The following is a 21,224-nucleotide window of genomic DNA, read 5'->3' as shown; positions in this document are numbered from 1 at the left end:
TTTGCAACTGTGTCTGCACCATAACCTCTAACCCTTCTGCCCCCAGCCTTTTCCTCCCTGGCTGTTTCTACGGGTAACCATGCCACCTCGCGGGGTTCTCTGATTAGCATAGAGTCCAACCCCAGCGACAGGAACAGTGAGAAGATGGACGGATGTGAAAAGGTATGAAAGATGACTCACTCAGCGGAATGTCATTTCCGTAAATGTTGTGCAGGCTGTGTTGGCTTAAAGAAAGAACAAAAATATTATAACTATTGCATGAAGAAGAATGTGTCTTTCTCCTTCTCTCTGGCAACCCCCCCCTCTCTCTCCCTCCCACCTCTCTCTCCCGTCCACCTCTCCCTAACTCCCCCCTTTTCTCTCCCATCCTTCCTTCCCTCACTCTCTCTGTCAGTTTGCCCGGCCTCAGTCTCTGATAGGCTTTGGATCTCGCATTGACAAGCTGGACCAGGCCGAGACGCGCAGTCTGCTCATGTGTTTCCTCCACATCATGAAGACCATATCTGAGGGTGAGACACATAGTGTTACCTCAATGCAGGTCCTATAATTCACTACAGTAAACTCCAAAAGTATTGGGACAGTGACGCATGTTCTGTTGTTTTGGCTCTATATTCCAGCTCTTTGGATTTGAAATGATACAATGACCACGATGTTAAAGTGCATAATGTCCACTTTCATTTGAGGGTATTTGCATTCGTATCAAGTGAACCATTTAGGAATTACAGCACTTTTTGTACATAGTCCCCCCATTTTAGGAGACCAAAAGTATTGGGACAAATTCACTTATATATGTATTAAAGTAGTCAAAAGTTAGGTACAGTATTTACATCAAGCTTGGACTCTACAAATTGGTGGATGTATTTGCTGTTTGTTTTGGTTGTGTTTCAGATGATTTTGTGACCAATAGAAATGAATGGTACATAATTTGTTGTGTCATTTTGAAGTCACTTTAATTTTAATTAAGAATGCAATATGTTTCCAAACACTTCTACATCAATGTGTATGCTACCATGATTGCGGATAATCCTGAATGAATCGTGAATACTGATGGGTGAGGAAGTTACAGAAGCACAAATACCATCTGCACTTTAACGTCATAGTCGTTGTATCATTTCACATCCAAAGTGCTGGAATATAGAGCCAAAACAACAACACATGTGTCACTGTCCCAATACCTTTGATCTGCAGTGTGTATGTGTTCTTTATGAAATTCTATGGTTAACCCCTTCACTACCGGACCATAGCAACAGTACAGTGGCCTGGTATCAATCGGACCATATGCTAGGCCTACACTACAGTAGACGGGTAGCTAGTACCCGTTAGCCAATTCCTTAGTGTTAACCTCTTCCATACCGGACCATAGCCTACAGTAGGGTTGTTATGATACCAGTATACTCGACTTTCCATGGCAGAAAGGGAAACAGGAAGTCTAAACTATGCGTCATGTGAAATATTTTGTGCCAACGCTTGGGAAGGAAACAGCCGTGACGCAGGATGATGTCATAAGGTTGTTTGTTTCCAACATTTGGACTGTTTTCCTCAAGACATTTATGTCCGCTTCCTGATTTGTTTGCTTGCCATGATACTTCAGTGTGTTGCGACACTGGTATGCACTGCTAGTCACATCCTTGCAAGTTGCACAGTGTGGTGGTGCAGGTACGGGTTAATGTGATAAGGACGCTGCCTTTTTAAAATGTATTTTAATTCCCCCCCCAGACGTGATGGTTTCCTATTGGCACCGAGCCATACACCAGGAGATCTCCGACTTCTTCAACCTCCTGGAGTGAGTATCCTCACTGTTAACCGTTCCTCTGTGCCTGTGTGCATGGACAGATACCACATGCAGATGGATACATTACGTGTATTACATTCATTGCATTGATTTTCAAAGACACAGCTAAGCATATCAGACTTTAAATAAGTAGTTGTTGTACATGGTGTAACAGAAGTGGTACATCCCGTTGACCTTGGTTGTGACGGAGCCTGTGGAGGAAGAGAAGAAATTATTACATGTTTTTTTTTACCATACCGCACAAACACACAGATGTACAGTGGGGCAAAAAAGTATTTAGTCAGCCACCAATTGTGAAAGTTCTCCCACTTAAAAAGATGAGAGAGGCCTGTAATTTTCATCATAGGTACACTTCAACTATGACAGACAAAATGAGAGAAGAAAATCCAGAAAATCTCATTGTAGGATTTTTAATGAATTTATTTGCAAATTATGGTGGAAAATAAGTATTTGGTCAATAAAAAAAATGTTTATCTCAATACTTTGTTATATACCCTTTGTTGGCAATGACAGAGGTCAAACGTTTTCTGTAAGTCTTCACAAGGTTTTCACACACTGTTGCTGGTATTTTGGCCCATTCCTCTATGCAGATCTCCTCTAGAGCAGTGATGTTTTGGGGCTGTTGCTGGGCAACACGGACTCTCAACTCCCTCCAGAGATTTTCTATGGGGATGAGATCTGGAGACTGGCTAGGCCACTCCAGGACCTTGAAATGCTTCTTACAAAGCCACTCCTTCGTTGCCCGGGCGGTATGTTTGGGATCATTGTTATGCTGAAAGACCCAGCCACGTTTCATCTTCAATGAACTTGCTGATCGAAGGAGGTTTTCACTCAAAATCTCACGATACATGGCCCCATTCATTCTTCCCTTTACATGGATCAGTCGTCCTGGTCCCTTTGCAGATGATGATGTTTCCACCCTCATGCTTCACAGTAGGTATGGTGTTCTTTGGATGCAACTCAGCATTCTTTGTCCTCCAAACACGACGAGTTGAGTTTTTACCAAAACGTTCTATTTTGGTTTCATCTGACCATATGACATTCTCCCAATCTTCTTCTGGATCATCCAAATGCTCTCTAGCAAACTTCAGACGGGCCTTGACATGTACTGGCTTAAGCAGGGGGACACGTCTGGCACTGCAGGCTTTGAGTCCCTGGTGGCGTAGTGTGTTACTTATGTGGTAGGCTTTGTTACTTTGGTCCCAGCTCTCTGCAGGTCATTCACTAGGTCCCCCCGTGTGGTTCTGGGATTTTTGCTCACCGTTCTTGTGATCATGTATGTATGTGTGTATATATACCATATATATATATATATATATATATATATTTTTTTTATATTTTTTTTTATTGGTGGAACGTTTAATTTAGCAAATCCTTGTTCCGATCTCCTGACCCACAGTATGTAAAGGTACAGCTGACTATGTCGGTTACGGATGTTTGTGCATGCCTGTTAAATGTGGGTTGGTGGGGTGGTGGTAAGTGTTGGGGACATTAGGGGAACACGGTGGGAAGTAAAGGTGCTTGCAGGGTGGGAGGGGTGGGTTGGATACTGCTCGGGTGTAGGTGCTACATATGCTGATCGTGATGGTTTGGTGCGCTTTCTTACCTTTTTATCAAGTTACATGTTATGCAGGCCACCATAGGAACTACAAACGAGAGGTGGGCGGGGCTTACATTCACTTCCTGGAATGTCAAGGGTTTAAACAAACCAATTAAGAGAGGCAAGGTCCTAGCCCACTTGAAAGCACTCTCGTCTGATATTATATTTTTGCAAGAAACCCATCTGAAGAATAACTCTCATAGCAGACTTAAATGTAGGTGGGTGGGGCAAGTGTGTCACTCTAACTTCTCTGCCAAAACGAGAGGCACAGCGATTCTGGTACGGAAAGGAATTCCCTTTCTACATAAAACCACTATTGCGGATAAAGAGGGTCGTAATTGTAATGGGAGAAATCCACTCTACCTCAGTAACTCTACTAAATATCTATGGGACAAACATTGATAACCCCTCTTTTTTCAAAAGAGTCCTTTCCCTGAATCTAGATATCTCCCATACTAACCTGGTCATTGGAGGGGACCCTAACTGTGTGCTAGACCAATATTTGGATAGATCCTCTACCCGGTGAACCCCTACCTCCTATTCAAGCGAATTCTTGAATACCTACATAAAACATTCAAACTTATTTGATATATGGAGGATCGCTAACCCTACGGGTAGGGAATACTCCTTTTACTCTCATGTTCACAATGTTTACACTCGAATTGACTACTTTTTGTTGGATGCTAGACTACTCCCCTATACCTGTAATGTGAGGTATCATGATATTATAATCTCGGGCCACAGTCCACTCACCTTCTCCCTGAGATTGTGTGACATTGTACCAAACAAGAGGGTCTGGAGGTTGAACCAACATTCTGTGAATATCTTAAAGACCAAATTACATTTTTCTTTGATATCAAGGACAACACAGAGACTTCCCCAGCATTATTGTGGGAAACACTGAAGGCTTATCTGAGAGGCTGTATCATCTCCTTTCGGGCTGCCAGGAGTAGGCAAAACAGAGGAAAACTGGAAGAACTGGAGGGAAACATTTAAAAAATTACCTCTTTTAAAATTTGAATATAATCAGATTCTCTCAGCTAAAATTGCTAAATCTTTTCTCTATGCCAAGCAAAAATATTTTGAGTTTGGTGACAAACCACACAATTACTCGCCAGACAACTTCGGAAAAAATGTGAGTGACTGAATTATTCACAAAGTTAAATAAAATTTTTTACCTTTATTTAACTAGGCAAGTCAGTTAAGAACAAATTCTTATTTTCAATGATGGCCTAGAAACAGTGGGTAAACTGCCTGTTCAGGGGCAGAATGACAGATTTGTACCTTGTCAGCTCGGGGATTTGAACTTTCAACCTTTCGGTACTAGTCCGACACTCTAACCACTAGGCTACCCTGCTGCCCCAATCACTCTCCTCCCCCAAAGACATCAATGACAGATTCCGGCAGTTTTATGAGACTCTATATACATCTACAGCGGATCCTAACCCCTTAATTATGCAAACATTTTTGGAGGACTGTAATCTTCCTGCCCTGAACCAGGAAGATTCTAACTTCCTGAATAAGGAAATATCTCTTGATGAAATTCGAGAAACAATTAAATCTCTAAAGAGTGGCAAGACCCCGGGCCCAGATGGACACCCAGGTGAATTCTATAAAACATTCAGCAACATGCTCTCTCCCTACCTGCACAAAATGTTGGTTCAGGCCAATGAGGATGGAGCTCTCCCTTCAACTTTGGACGAAGCGTTCATTACAGTTATACATAAGAAGGGTAAATATCCAGAAGATGTAGGGTCATACAGACCAATATCTCTCCTTAACGTGTTCACGCTACACGTTCCCCAAGGGCACCCCCCCCCCCCCGCTCAACTCAAAAAGTGGCGCACAGAATGCAAGAATATTCTTAGAAATATTTAACTTCCACACATTAACTAGTCCAATAGCTCAAATGAAAGATAAACACCTTGTTCATCTACCCAGCCAGTCAGATTTCTAAAATGTTTTACGGCGAAAACATAGCACATATGTATGTCAAACCACCACAAAGACACAGACGATATGTAGCCATTTTGTCGAACAAAAGATGCAATCACAAACGCAGGATTAAAAAAAAAAAAATTTACTGACCTTTTGAAAATCTTCATCAGATGTACATGTTACACAGTACATTTATGTTTTTTTCAATAATATGCAATTTATATCCATAAATCTCCGTTTACATTGACGCCATGTTCAGAAAATGTTAAAAAATGTCCGGAGAAATTATAGATAGCTCCGCCAGATAACGCCAGATAACAGCAAAACACATCATAAACTTTGACTAAATATACATGTTCTACATATAGTTAGAAGGATACACTGCTTCTTAATGCAATCGCTTTGTCACATTTATTTTTAACGTTACAGAAATCGTTCACTATTCAATAATCTGAGACGGCGCTCAGACATAAGCAATATTTCTCCGCTATGTTGGAGTCAACAGAAACACAAAATTACAACATAAATATTCCCTTACCTTTGATGGTCTTCGATCAGAATGTAGTGGAAGGAGTCATACTTACCCAATACATCGTTTGGTTTCAAGTCGTGTGTCTTTGTATTAGCATATGCTAACAGTTTCAGCTGAAATGCATCCAAAATGACTTCTGGTCCCGAACAGTTGCGCATCAAAACTTAAAAATTACATATTATATGTCGACTAAACTGGTCAAACTAAGTGCAGAATCAAGCTTTTAGGATGTTATTAACGTACAAAACAATTTTCAATTCAAGCGGACAATCTGACTTCTTCTCATGCAAGTTGGAACAAAGGGAGCTCTGTGCCCAACGCGCGCCTGAAAGCCTATGTATTTTCTCGCGACACTCACTATTTTGCCTGCCAGAGGGTCAAAGCTCGCGGGATTTGCACAATTAAACGCTCTACTGATAGAGGACATCTCGCGGAAGACATAGAAACTATTCCCAGATCCATAGCTGGTTGGGAAGGGTGGGGGCGATGACGTCAAAGTTGGCCCAACTTTCATGTTTCCAAAACTAGTTGGGAGATTGGCTGCCCTGTGAGTTCTGCTATACTTACAGACATAATTCAAACGGTTTTAGAAGCTTTAGAGTGTTTTCTATTCAATAATTATTATTATATGCATATATTAGCAATTTTGGACAGATTTCTTTTTCAGTTTACTATGGGCACGCAATTCATCCAAAGGGGGCAGTATTGTCCCGAGCCTTAACAGGTTTTAAACAGACCAAAAGATTTTAGCAAAAACTCTGGCTAACAGGCTTAGCACTTTAATTGGCAAATTGGTCCATTCGGATTAGACCGGCTTTATCCCTAACAGAAACTCATTCTTCAATCTCAGGCGCCTCTTCAATATTATGTATTCTCAAAGGTTACCCAACGTGGACCTTGCCGTCATATCTCTTGAAGCCGAAAAGGCCTTTGACCAAGTTGAGTGGCCCTATCTATTCAAGGTCCTACAGAAATTTAATATTGAAGATGGGTTCATAAATTGGATCCAGCTTTTATATAGGAACCCCTGTGCCAGAATACTCACTAACCAATCATTGTCGGCCCGATTTAACCTTTACAGGGGGACAAGGCAGGGTTGTGCGCTGTTGCCTATGCTTTTCGCCCCAATTATCGAACCGCTCGCTCAGACGATTAGATCTCATGCAGCAATACACGGCTATAATACTAAAGATACTCTAAATAAGATTTCCCTATACGCAGATGACATCCTCCTCTATGTAACAGAACCCCAGGCTAGTATCCCAGCTATTCTTAATGTGATCAATGTGTTTGGTACCTTCTCGGGATACAGAATAAATTGTAACAAGAGTGAATTAATGCCCATACGGACGCAAAACACCTCCTGGCTAGAACACCTCCCATTTAAGTTATCTTCAGAAAAATTTACCTACTTAGGAATTGTAGTTACCAAACAATACTCCTTACTATTTAAAGAGAATTTCCCCTCTCTGATACAAAAACTCAAGGCAAACATACTATTTTGGAGAACTCTCCCAATTTCTCTGCTCGGAAGAATTAATGCCATTAAAATGGTCTTCCTCCCACAACTGCTCTACCTATATCAGAACATCCCAGTATTCATACCTAAATCCTTTCATAAACAACTGGACTCACTTATCAATCCTTTCATCTGGGATTATAAAACACACAGGATAGGTAAAAAACACCTCTGTAAATCCAAGATGGAAGGAGGATTGTCTCTCCCAAATTGTATATTTTATTACTGGGCCGCTAACCTCCGCGTTGTTACGTTTCTGCTGGATGACGCACTTCCGTCATCCAGCTGGCTTAGTATGGAGCGTGAGGAGTGTCACCCCCTCTCTATTGGCGCTGTGATTTTGTTGCCTGTCAATCTGGAGATGTCACTTTATTGTAACAATCCTATTATACATAGCACAGTCCGAATCTGGAAGCAAATTAAAGTCCACTTTGAGCTTAGACCAATGTCATTCATACTCCCTGTCGCCAGGAATCCCTCCTTTGCCCCCTCTAACCTTGCCCCCTCTAACCTAATACTTTTGAGCGATGGGGAGAGTTGGGAAAAGAACCATAGGGGATTTATACATAGAAGGGACCTTCGTTTCCTTTGAGTTGCTGAGGGAAACTTATAATCTTCCCAGAAGTAATTTTTTCAGATACCTACAAATTAGAGACTACGTTAGAAAATACCTCCCAACATTTGGGAATGCTAAACCTTCCATGTTTGACGGATGCATAAAAATATGCCCCACCTCAGATAAACTGATATCACGTCTATATGATGCTTTTCAATCTGTTAGCACACCTTCTACAGATGCCATCAAGGCAAAATGGGAGGAAGAACTAGGGACTGACATCTCGGTGGCAGACTGGGAAGAGAGCTTGGAGTATATCCACACATGCTCCATTAATTCCAGACATCGTCTCATACAATTCAAGGTATTACACAGATTACACTATTCCAAAACTAAACTGCATAGGATATTTCCTGACACATCCCCTACATGTGATAAATGTCAGGCTGTGCAGGGTACACTACTCCACTGCTTTGCCCTATGCTATAGCTTGCATGGTTATTGGTGTGGAATTTTTGGGATCATCTCTGAAGTTTTGTGGGGGGGGGTGACATCTACCCTCTTTCTTTCTACATGTCCTTGTTTTGTTTGTCGTGTTTTGCACCCAGAACTCTGGGTCTTGTTGTTCCTGTCTGTTCTTTTATGTTTAGATAAGAATTGTATACCTGTCTTGTATACCTATACACCATTCTTGTGTGTGTTTAATAAAAAATATTTGAAACAAAAGAACATACAATAGTCAAAGGTATATGAAATACAAATGGTATAGAGAGAAATAGTCGACGCATCATAATTCCTATAATAACTACAACCTAAAACTTCTTAACTGGGAATATTGAACCACCAGTTTTCATATGTTCTGAGCAAGGAACTTAAACGTTATCTTTTTTACATGGCACATATTGCACTTTTACTTTCTTCTCCAACACTGTGTTTTTGCATTATGTAAACCAAATTGAACATGTTTCATTATTTATTTGAGACTAAATAGATTTTATTTATGTTTTATATTAAGTTAAAATAAGTGTTCATTGTTCATTCAGTATTGTTGTAATTGTAATTTACAAATATATATTTATATAAAAATCGGCCAATTAATCGCTATTTTTTTGGTCCTCCAATAATCGGTATCGATTATTGGCATTCTCTCTACCAGCTTCATGAGGTAGTCACCTGGAATGCATTTCAATGAACAGGTGTTCCTTGTTAAAAGTTCATTTGTGGAATTTCTTTCCTTCTTAATGCATTTTAGCCAATCAGTTGTGTTGTGACAAGGTGGGGATGGTATACAGAAGATCCATATTGGTAAAATATTTGGTAAAATACCAAGTCCATATTATGGCAAGAACATCTTAAATAAGCAAAGACAAACGAAAGTTCATCATTACCAGCCTCAGAAATTGCAGCCCAAATAAATGCTTCACAGGGTTCAAGTAACAGACACATCTCAACATCAACTGTTCAGAGGAGACTGCGTGAATCATACCTTCATGATTGAATTGCTGCAAAGAAACCACTACTAAAGGACATCAATAAGAAGAGACTTGCTTGGCCCAAGAAACACGCGCGAAGGACATTAGACCGGTGGAAATCTGTCATTTTGGTTTGATGTATCCAAATTTGAGCTTTTTGGTTCCAACCGCCTTGTCATTATGAGACTCAGAGTAGGTGAACGGACGATCTCCACATTTGTGGTTCCCGCCATGAAGCATGGAGGAGGAGATGTGATGGTGTGGGGGTGCTTTGCTGGTGACACTGTCAGTGGTTTATTTAGAATTCAAGGCACACTTACCCAGCATGGCTACCACAGCATTCTGCAGCGATACACATCCCATCTGGTTTGCGCTTAGTGGGACTGTCATTTGTTTTTCAACAGGACAATGACCCAACACACCTCCAGGCTGTGTAAGGGCTATTTGACCAAGAAGGAGAGTGATGGAGTGCTGCATTAGATGACCTGGCCTCCACAATCACCCGACCTCAATACAATTGAGATGGTTTGGGATGAGTTGGACCGCAGAGTGAAGGAAAAGCAGCAAACAAGTGTTCAGCATATGTGGGAACTCCTTGAAAACCATTTCAGGTGAAGCTGGTTGAAAGAATGCCAAGAGTGTGCGAAGGTGGCTACTTTTAAGGATCTCAAATATAAAATATATTTTTTGATTTGTTTAACACTTTTTTGGTTACTACATGATTCCATATGTGTTATTTCATGGTGTTTATGTCTTTACTATTATTCTAAAATATAGAAAATAGTAAAAATAAAGAAAAACCTGGGAATGAGTAGTTGTATCCAAACTTTTGACTGTTACTGTATTTATTATTTTTATTTTACCCCCTTTTTCTCCCCAATTTCGATCTTGTCTCATTGCTGCAACTCCCCAATGGGCTCGGGAAGCGATGGTCGAGTCATGCGTCCCCCGAAACGACATGACCCGCCAACCTGCCCACTTAACCTGGAAGCCAGCCGCACCAATGTGTCGGAGGAAACACCGTTCAACTAACGACTGAGGTCAGCCTGCAGGCGCCGGCCCAACACAAGGAGTCGCTATAGTGCAATGAGCTAAGTAAAGCCCCCCTGGCAAAACCCTCCACTAACCCAGAAGATGCTGGGCCAATTATGCGCCGCCCTATGAAACTCCCCGATCACGGCCGGTTGTAATACAGTCCGGGATCGAACCCGGGTCTGTAGAAATGCCTCTAGCACTGCGATGCAGTACCACTCGGGAGGCACCCAAATTTTTATTTTTTTCATCTTAAACTTTTGTAGTCTTAGGCCTATATTCAATCCGGACCGCGGAAGATCTGTGTTATAGCACAATTTACATTTGAGCGCATTTCCTATTGAGACGACATATGCAGCGTTTACCGTAAGCGTGGTCTCTGCAAATAACATTGCCTTTAAAAGTCAATCACGCAGTCCGGATTGAATCTACCTAACTTGAACTCTGGTAGTTCAACTATAAGTATGACATTGTCCTCTCATTACAGGGAGGGAGGTAGGAAGGTTTGCATAGCAGAAAGAGACAGAAGAGAAAGGGAATGATGGGAGACTTGGCAGAGGGGAACGGATGAGACCGATAAAAAAAGACAGAAAAAGAAAGAAAGAGTGTGGCTGAATTACTGCTGAGATTTATAGAGGGATAGGCCCCAACTGTTCTCCCCTAGCCTCCACTCAGCTCTGCAGTAAATTCACTGTGTTTCCTGTCTCTGCTGGAGCTTCTGTTATTATAACACACAGCTCCAAGACACACAATACTGTAGTACCTGTCCTCAGCTCACACACATAGGACACACATATACACACATGCACGCATGCACGCACACACACACACACGCACACACATACATACACACACACACACACACACATACATACATACATACATACATACATACATACATACATACATACATACATACATACATACATACATGCATACATGCATACACACATGCACACATACATACACACATCGTGATTGCACAAACACATACATGCATCGTGACGGCACGCACAACACATACCCACACACGTACAAACTTATATTCACCACACACCCTAATACACACTCTCTCTCATCTTCCTCTATGCAGGCTGTGTCTCCAGCACTTCAGATTCCTGGGGAAGCGTCACATAGCCAGGTAAGTGTTAGCCTTCCCCAGGAGCTTTAACCTGATACTATGTACAGTACCTGCTTCTGTTTCTCCTCTCCCACTCAGAGGTTGTGTGTGTTCATTGTTTTTTACCAATGATAGACATGCAACAGAACCTTCTGTCAGATTGTGTGATATGTAATGTTTGCTCAACAGCCAGATACACACACACACACACACACGTTCAACTACCCTCCCCCCTATGACACACACAGTCACACGCGCACGCAACCTTCGGTCACACACAAACGTAATATGTGCACTGTATGAGTATTCACACACACCCAGACTGCTCCCAGGGTGCAGGGTGGGGCTCTCTGTCTGTCTCCCCAACTGGCGCTCTCTGACTGTCTCCCCAGCCCTGTGTGTGTGTGTGTGTGTGTGTGTGTGTGTGTGTGTGTGTGTGTGTGTGTGTGTGTGTGTGTGTGTGTGTGTGTGTGTGTGTGTGTGTGTGTGTGTGTGTGTGTGTGTGTGTGTGTGTGTACGTGTGTGTGTACGTGTGTGTACGTGGATCCTGGAGCAGAGCCAATGGCTTTCCCAGACAGACTTTTTCTCTTCGCCTGGATTTGAATTCCCATCCGCTAATTTAATTAGTCCTTATTTCCTCCTCAGTGTGAAGAACAAGCAGTGACGTTTATTTTTTCTTCTTGTTCTCTTTTTGTCGGAGCCAACTAAAGTCTGGGAATGTGGTGTGTTTATCTATGTCAGGCATTAGTAGAATAAAGACGAAGGGGCTGGAAGATGTTGTGTTCCCCAAATGGCAGCCTTGTGCACTACTTTTGACCAGAGCCCGTAAGGGAACTATAAAGGGAATAGGGTGCCATTTGGGTCACAGACGTTGTCTGGGGCTGGTAAGTAAGATGCAACCTTAATTAGAGAGGCTGCTGGGGGATTTGAATATGCTCTCTCTCGCTCTCTCTCTCTCCTTCTACGAGGTGCCAAGTCTTTGATGCCTGTCTGAACTGAGTGTGAGCTCTTTTTTGAAGTACGCCGATGACTTGCACGTTGTGCATCCACATCGCTGGTTGAAGGTTTCACCGAGACATTCCTATAATGTATTCTGTTTCAATTGCGCCTCATTGATTTTTATTTCCCTCTTTTAACCTCATCCAGCAAATCTCTCTGTTGAGTGGATACAGCCTAGCAGGAGCATACATATGTATGATGTGATTCATTAACACACAGCACACCTGTAACACTGGCTGTGTCCCAAATACCACCATATTCACTTTATAGTGCACTGCTTTTGACCAGAGCCCTATGGCCCCTGCTCCTATTCCCTTTATAGTGCACTACCTTTGGCCAAGATGTATTCCCTTCATTGTGCGCTACTTTTGACCAGAACCCTATGAGAAGTAGTACGGCAAAAGTAGTAGGGCACACCGCCCTATCCCACCTGGACAAGAGGATCCCTATGTGAGAATGCTGTTCATCGACTACAGCTCTGCTTTCAACACCATAGTGCCCTCCAAGCTTGTCACTAAGCTCAGGGCCCTTGGGCTGAACTCCTCCCTGTGCAACTGGGTCCAAGACTTCCTGACGGGCCAACCCCAGGTCTGGAGGAGGTTAGAGCCCTGGTGGAGTGGTGCTATGACAACATGCTAACCCTCCATGTAAAAAAACAACAACAAAGGAGCTGATCGTGGACTACAGGAGACAGCAGAGGGAGCACGCCCCCATCCACTCAACGGGGCCAAAGTGAAGAAGGCACAACAGCACCTCTACAACCTCAGGTGGCTGAAGACTTTCAGCATGGCCCCTAGAGACCCTGACACACTTCTACAGATGCACCATTGAGAGTATTCTGTCGGGCTGCGTCACCGCCTCGTATGGCACCTGCACCGCCCTCAACCGGAGGGTGGTGCCATTAGCCTATCGTATCACCGGGGACACGCTGCCTGCCCTTCAGGACATTTACAGCACTCGGTGTTAAAGGAAGGCCAAGAAGATCATCAAGGACCTTAGAGCGTGATGAGCCAAGTAAAGCCCCCCCCCCGGCCAAACCCTCCCCTAACCCGGACAATGCTGGGCAAATTGGGTGCCTCCCTATGGGACTCCCGGTCACGGATCGAACCCCAGGCTGTAGTGACGCCGCAACACTGCGATGCAGTGCCTTAGACCACTGCGCCACTCGGGAGGCTAATACATACCATTTTTTATTATATACTGTCTATACACACCATGTATTTATATTCTAGATTCTGATACAGGCTCACTCGAATATCTATACCCCTGGATTATTAATTGGACCAGTTCTGTCATTTCTTGATATATTGTTTAGATTTTTTTATTGATTGTTTATTTGTATTGTATTTGCGAGACATTCTACTGCACTGTTGGAGCTAGAAACATAATCATTTCACTGCAACTGCTATAACACCTGCAAATCTGTCTATGCGGCCAATTCACTTTGACTTAATTTGACAAAGGGAATGGGGTGTCATTTGGAAAGGCATCCACTGAACGGCTGTTTTCTATTACAATCTGTAGTATTAAACATTAAACACACTCGAAAAACAATGATGTTACATGTTAACAGACTGATCACACTGGAATGTGTGTCTGTGTGTCTTGCCTCCCCCTGTGTGTTGTCTACTCCATGTATTGATGTGTGTAATTGATGTGTTAATGGAGGTCTATGTGACTACACATTTATTGATGGCCACATGTGTGATGAATTCAGACTGATTTCGTACTGTTTAACCCTGAAACTTTTGCTGTGATGTGTGTGTGTGTGTAGCTACTGCATGGCTTTTGCTGCTGTCATATGTAAGCTAATGATCATGTAGCATGATGGCCATCTTCCTCTCCATCCATCATCCTGCCGTCCGTCCATCCACCCATCCGCTGCTCTACATTCTCTGTGATTACTGGCCGTAGTAGAATCAGTGACCTGACCACTAAGAAATCTGCTCATTGATATAGTATTAGCTGGTATGGTTAGGCCAAGCATTTAGCTCAATTCACATGTTATTCTCTGTCACCACATGCAGTAGCTACTGTATTAGCAACAAGCAAACTAGGTCACATTTACTAAAGCTCTCTAACCCTTACTTCCAACTAATGCTCTCTATAGGCCATAAAATACTTCCACACTAACGGCAACGTCAACCTAACATTGGAAAAATATGATTTTTCTTTATCAAACACTACTAACCCCGCTACTTCACTATGGCTGTGTCCCATGCTGAAATGACCCCCTCCTCTTTCTGCTTGGTTTGATGCCTTTAGCCCACCTGAGCCCATATTTATCAAAAGCGTTTCAGAGTAGGAGGGCTGATCTAGGATCAGGACCACCCTGTCCATGATATTCTGATTCATTATGATATGAAAGGCTAAACTGATCCTAGATCAGCACTCATACTCTGAGACGCTTGATAAATACGGGCCGTGATGTTCATTTCGACAACGAGAAGGAAGAGTATGATGATAATGATGATGGTGGTGTGACTTAACGCTGGTGTCATTGGCTTGTGAACAGGAAGCTAGCAGCCGCGGTAAAGCTGGCCCAGGCCACCCAGAACAATGGCACCCTGAAGGGCTGTAACCATTCCACCCAGTCCTCCTCAGGCCTGCTCCCTCAATGGTAAACGCACAGTCGCCACCTGGGGGCCCCTCCACACAGGGAGCAGGGTGAAGTTTCCCCTACACCCTGATCTTGGATCAGTTTAACATTTGCCCAACTAATGGTTATGGTTAGGATTGGGGGCAGGGAGGCTGATCCTAGGTCTGTACCTAGGGGAAACTTCACCTCGGAGCACCACACAGCGTCCGACACAACTCACACACATACGTACCCTTTTCACACTACTGAGCTGAGCTGTGCCAAGCTGTACTCTGCTGGCCTGGTTACGCATCCACTATAGTTGTTGGAACCGTGCTGGAGAGGACAATGTGAAAAGAAAGTATCCGCGCCAGTACAATATAGTTCAGGTTGGTACGATAGTGTGAAAAGGTAATAATATATAAATGTGTTTATTAATTGTAATTGTTAATCATAATTGGGTGGGTAATACATCATAAAACACTGAGTGAGCTGTGTAGAGTAGTTCAGAAAAATGTTCTTATGCAGGTCAGATAAGGATAACTGGACTTAAAGTAACAATAAAGGACATTCTACGCATTTTTACAAATGAATAACAATTATATAACTAAAATATAGTCGTTGCATAAGTGTTCAACCATTAATTCAGAAGTCAAATTTGGCTTAAGAAATCACATAATAACATATGGACTCACTCTTTGTGAAATAATAGGGGCTGACATGATTTTTGAATGATTACCACCTCCCCTGTCCCACATACAATATATGTAAGGTCCCTCAGTCAAGTATTGAATTTCAAGCACAGATCTTTAAGCAAGGTCAAGTTAATAATTATGCTGTGGATGATGTGTTAAAGTGCAAGTGTTCAATGGCTGGGATGGGAGAAAACTGAGGATGGATCAACAACATTGTAGTGACTCCACAATAATGATGTGCATGACAGAGTGAAAAGAAGAATACAAATATACATAATACAAATATTCCAAAATATAGGCACTAAAGTAATACTGATGAGGAAGAAAAAAAACGGAAAAAGGAATACACTTTTTAGCCAAAATGCAAAAACCTGCCTCCTTTTTTCAAGCATTGTGGTGGCTGCATCATGGTATGAGTATACTTGAAATCATGAAAGACTGTGGAGTTTTTCAGGATGAAAAGAAACGGGATGGTGCAAAAACCTGCTTCAGTCTGCTTTACACCAGACAGTGACTGGAAGAGGAATTCACTTTTCAGCATGACAATAACCTACACAAAGCCAATCTACATTGGAGTTTCTTACCAAGAAGACAGTGCATGTTCCTGAGTGGCCAAGTTGCCATTTTTACTTAAATATGCTTGAAAATATATGGCAAGACTTGAAAATTGCTGTCCAGCCATGATCCCCAACACCTTGATAGAGTTTGAATAATTTTTTAAAAGAATCATGGGAAATACATTTAAGTGTGCAAAGTTCTTAAGAAGCTTACTTAAGAAGACTCACAGCTGCACAGGGGGGTGAATACTTATCTAATCAAGGTACCATTGAAGTCGGAGGTTTACATACACCTTAGCCAAATACATTTAAACTCAGTTTTTCACAATTCCTGACATTTAATCATAGTAAAAATTCCCTGTCTTATGTCAGTTAGGATCACCACTTTATTTTAAGAATGTGAATTGTCAGAATAATAGTAGAGAGAATCACATTCCCATCACACATCACATTCCCAGTGGGTCAGAAGTTTGCATACACTCAATTAGTATTGGGTAGCATTGCCTTTAAATTGTTTAACATGGGTCAAACTTTTCGGGTAGCCTTCCACAAGCTTCCCACAATAAGTTGGGTGAATGTTGTCCCATTCTTCCTGACAGAGCTGGTGTAACTGAGTCAGGTGTGTAGGCCTCCTTGCTCGCACACGCTTTTTCAGTTCTGCCCACACATTTTCTATAGGATTGAGGTCAGGACTTTGTGATGGCCACTCCAATACCTTGACGTTGTTGTCCTGTAGTCACTTTGCCACAATTTTGGAAGTATGCTTGGGGTCATTGTTCATTTGGAAGACCCATTTGCAACCAAGCTTTAACTTCCTGAGTGATGTCTTGAGATGTTGCTTCAATATATCCACATGATTTTCCTACCTCATGATGCCATTTATTTTGTGAAGTGCACCAGTCCCTCCTGCAGCAAAGCACCCCCACAACATGACGCTGCCACCCCGTGCTTCACGGTTGGAATGGTGTTCTTCGGCTTGCAAGCCTCCCCCTTTTTCATCCAAACATAACGATGGTCATTATGGCGGAACAGTTCTATTTTTGTTTCATCAGAACAGAGGACATTTCTCCAAAAAGTATGATCTTTGTCCCCATGTGCAGTTGCGAACCGTAGTCTGTTTTTTTATGGCGGTTTTGGAACAGTGGCTTCTTCCTTGCTGAGCGACCTTTCAGTTTATGTCGATATAGGACTCCTTTTACTGTGGCTATAGATACTTTTGTACCTGTTTCCTCCAGCATCTTCACAAGGTCCTTTGCTGTTGTTCTGGGATTGATTTGCACTTTTCGCACCAAAGTACGTTTATCTCTTGGAGACAGAACGCGTCTCCTTCCTGAGCGATATGACGGATGCGTGGTCCTGTGGTGTTTATACTTGCGTACTATTGTTTGTACAGATGAACGTGGTACCTTCAGGCATTTGGAAATTGCTCAGACTTGTGACCAGACTTGTGGAGGTCTACAATTTTTTTTCTTTTGACTTTCCCATGATGTCAAGTAAAGAGGCACTGAGTTTGAAGGTAGGCCTTGAAATACATCCCCAGGTACACCTCCAATTGACTCAAATGATGTCAATTAGCCTATCAGAAGCTTCTAAAGCCATGACATCATTTTCTGGTGTTTTCCAAGCTGTTTAAAGGCACAGTCAACTTAGTGTATGTAAACGTCTGACCCACTGGAATTGTGACACCGTCAATTATAAGTGAAATAATCTGTCTGTAAACAATTGTTGGAAAAATGACTTGTGTCATGCACAAAGTAAATGTCCTAACTGATTTGCCAAAACTATAGTTTGTTAACAAGAAATTTGTGGAGTGGTTGAAAAACACATTTTAATGACTCCAACCTAAGTGTATGTAAACTTCTGACTTCAACTGTATATTAGTGTTTTATTTGTAATGAATCAAAGCATTAGTCATTTGTGTAGATTGATGGAAAAAAAGACTATTAAATCCATTTTAATCCCACTTCGTTAAGCAACATAATGTGAAAAAAGTTCAAGACTTTCTACAGGCACTGTATGTAACAGTAGCTAGTTGTCTTTAACATGGAGTTGAGTGATAGCGATAGAAAGGATTTAATCTGTTCCACTTTATTTAGAACTTGCCTTTTTTTGTCCAGTAATATATAAATAATCTCCAGTAAACTGTAAGTAGGACTTAAAACAGCTGAGTTTGTGTTCACCATTTGTCCTGTTCTGAGTTTTGTTCATCATTGTTGTTCATCAGTGTCATCTTCATGGTCCTGAACACGTGACCATCCATGGTGGACGTTGTGAGTGTGTCATGTGATAGTGTGGCGGCCACTCTGTTTTCTCATCGTCCCCCTCAGTGTATACCATACGTGTGGCGTGGTGTAATTGGCTAGTCCTTTGTCTGCAAATCCTTCCCCATTAAAAATAGAATCCCTGTCTTAACATCAATCCCTTTTAACTACGTGGTCGCATTAACCTGTTTTTTGTCACATTACAAGTGATAATGTTTTCTTAGACATTTTCACACACTTAGGACCAATCCCAAATGGACCCCTGGACTACGCCCTATGCAATTTCGGAGATCTGATTTGACAGGTGCTATCACTGCATGCTCCTACTTGCCCTTTGATAGGTTAAGTGGATTGTTTCTACCAATCACATCCTCTCAGACCTCCACAAGTGCATAGGTCGTAGGGTCTAGGGGTCCATTTGGGATTAGAATTACAGGATGTTTTCAAGGCGGAGTGAATATATCGGGCGTCGTGTTCACGAAACGCAAAACATGAAACGGATAAAGTCAGCTTTCATATTGGACAAGTTCACAGAGTATCCCCTTCATTTCAAATCACTTTCACCGGTTTCATCCCTGCCGAACACCACCCCGACTTGCAAGTTTGAGAGTTATGTATTGAACCTCTGACCTCTAACCCCTGACCTTCTGGTCACCAGGATGCTGTCAGGACAGGACGGCCATCGGCACGCACGCTCCCAGACCATGCCCATCATCCGGGCCAAGAACGCCCTGACCAACCCCAAGCTGCTGCAGATGATGGAGACAGGTAATCCCCCCCGATTACGCCCACTCACCCACCATCACTGGGCACTGCCACCCCGGTCCCATTTTAAAACGGCTTAATTCAGCTTTTGTTGTCCTAGGCCAATAGCTTTTTTATTCTTACCAACCATCCACAGTGCTATTCCTCAGCTTTTACAGTGCAAACAGTACTTAGCTATTACTGTTATGTTGTTAGGTGTGTGGAGGTTACTGCTAGGGTAATGATGTTGTGTTGTTGCTTGCTGTGCTGGTGTATCATCGCCCCTTTCCTGTCCTTCCCTCAGATGGGAACATCCCAGAGGGGGACCACCTGAGCCCAACGGACATCGAGGCCAATCTGTCCACCGAGGTGGCCCTCATCGTGCTGGATGTTCTGGGCCTCTTTGTCCATCACCACAAGGTCAGACAACAACAATGACCACTGTCTGAATGGTCAAACACCGATCTCTACAACCGAGAGACATGATACGGTTGCTCAATTCTGGACACTCTCTCAAAATTCCCAGGTTTCCCAGGAATCCCAGTTGGAAGATTCCTGGAATCACGAGGGAATTAACAGGAAATCTGTGAGTCCTCCAACCGAGATTTCTGGAAAACCTGGGAATTGTGGGGGAATTTTGCAATCCTAAACCGGTCATCCATGAGAGCCTATTTTAATACGCCATTGCCACCTTGTGGTTATTCCTAAGCACTACAGTGACTTCCACATGGAATCCACACTAAATACCACTCTGTTTCACTAATCATTATTGTTTCACTTCACTGAATCCGAGGTATTCCGTTTGTATTCCAAGCTAGTGATTTTATCTTCTGTTGTTCTTGTAGGTTACTGTGCACTCCTCAATCCTCCAGTTGGCTGCCCCATAATTCCTACAATTGCTATACTCTGTAAAGCAACCCAGACATGCTGTTTTGTCTGTGTTTTGACTGGAGCCATTTGCAATTCATATTATGCCCACATCCCAAATGGCACCATTTCCTCTATATAGTGCACTACTTTTGACAAGAGCACTATAGGCCCTGGTCAAAAATAGTGCACTATATAGGGAATAGGGTAACCTTGCCCACAGACTCAATTTGTACCGCAGAGCCATCTGGTGGACGTGATTAGGAATGTGGTGCCATTTGGGAAGCACATATGTTGATTGTTGTTCTTTCCCTCCCACAGAAACAGTTACTGCAGGACGAGGGTCAGAACCTGCTGATGAAGAAGGTGTTCGACACCTTTCTCCTGTTCTTCCAGATCAATCAGTCCACCAGCACCCTGAAACACGTCTTCGCTGCCCTGCGCCTATTCATACAGAAGGTCTCTGCACTAGCTGATTGCTCTCACACACATACACGAATGCATACACGTGCACACACACACATACACTAACTGACTTCATGGACACAGAATGTATTCATAGTACATTACTGATACTAAGCTCTCTCTCTCTCCTTGTCTCTCTTCTCTCTCGCTCTCTCTTCCTTTCTCTCCCTCTCTATTCCCCCACTCTCTCTACTTACTCCATATTTCGCTCTCTTGCTTCTTCTCTCTTTCTTCCTCCCCCATCTCTTCTCTCTGTCTCTTTCCTTACACCCTCTCTCTCTCTAGTTCCCCTCTGCGTTCTTCCAGGGTAAAGCGGACCTGTGTGGCTGCCTGTGCTACGAGATCCTGAAGTGTTGTAACCACCGCTCCAGCTCCACCCAGACTGAGGCCTCCGCACTCCTCTACTTCTTCATGAGGAAAAACTTTGAGTTCACCAAGGGAAAGTCCATCGTCCGCTCCCACCTACAGGTCAGTCAGCGGGGGTGGAGGGATCTGTA

General features: G+C 42.7%; 1 protein-coding gene across 7 annotated transcripts in view; it reads left to right on the top strand.

The window, feature by feature from the left end:
• LOC135546043 (dedicator of cytokinesis protein 10-like) overlaps positions 1-21,224 on the top strand; it is a 181,778-nt gene that overhangs the window by 125,413 nt on the left and 35,141 nt on the right. For all 7 annotated transcript variants that reach the window (XM_064974130.1, XM_064974129.1, XM_064974133.1 and 4 more), the window contains exons 35-43: positions 47-162; positions 395-509; positions 1,717-1,783; positions 11,535-11,582; positions 15,076-15,180; positions 19,310-19,419; positions 19,700-19,815; positions 20,584-20,721; positions 21,013-21,195. In XM_064974130.1, coding sequence (XP_064830202.1) covers positions 47-162; positions 395-509; positions 1,717-1,783; positions 11,535-11,582; positions 15,076-15,180; positions 19,310-19,419; positions 19,700-19,815; positions 20,584-20,721; positions 21,013-21,195 — 998 coding nt within the window. The remainder of the gene's footprint in view (positions 1-46; positions 163-394; positions 510-1,716; positions 1,784-11,534; positions 11,583-15,075; positions 15,181-19,309; positions 19,420-19,699; positions 19,816-20,583; positions 20,722-21,012; positions 21,196-21,224) is intronic.

This window comes from Oncorhynchus masou, chromosome 9 (assembly GCF_036934945.1).
Source record: "Oncorhynchus masou masou isolate Uvic2021 chromosome 9, UVic_Omas_1.1, whole genome shotgun sequence".
Taxonomy (NCBI): Eukaryota; Metazoa; Chordata; class Actinopteri; order Salmoniformes; family Salmonidae; genus Oncorhynchus; species Oncorhynchus masou.
This window is presented reverse-complemented; position numbering and strand designations above follow the sequence as displayed.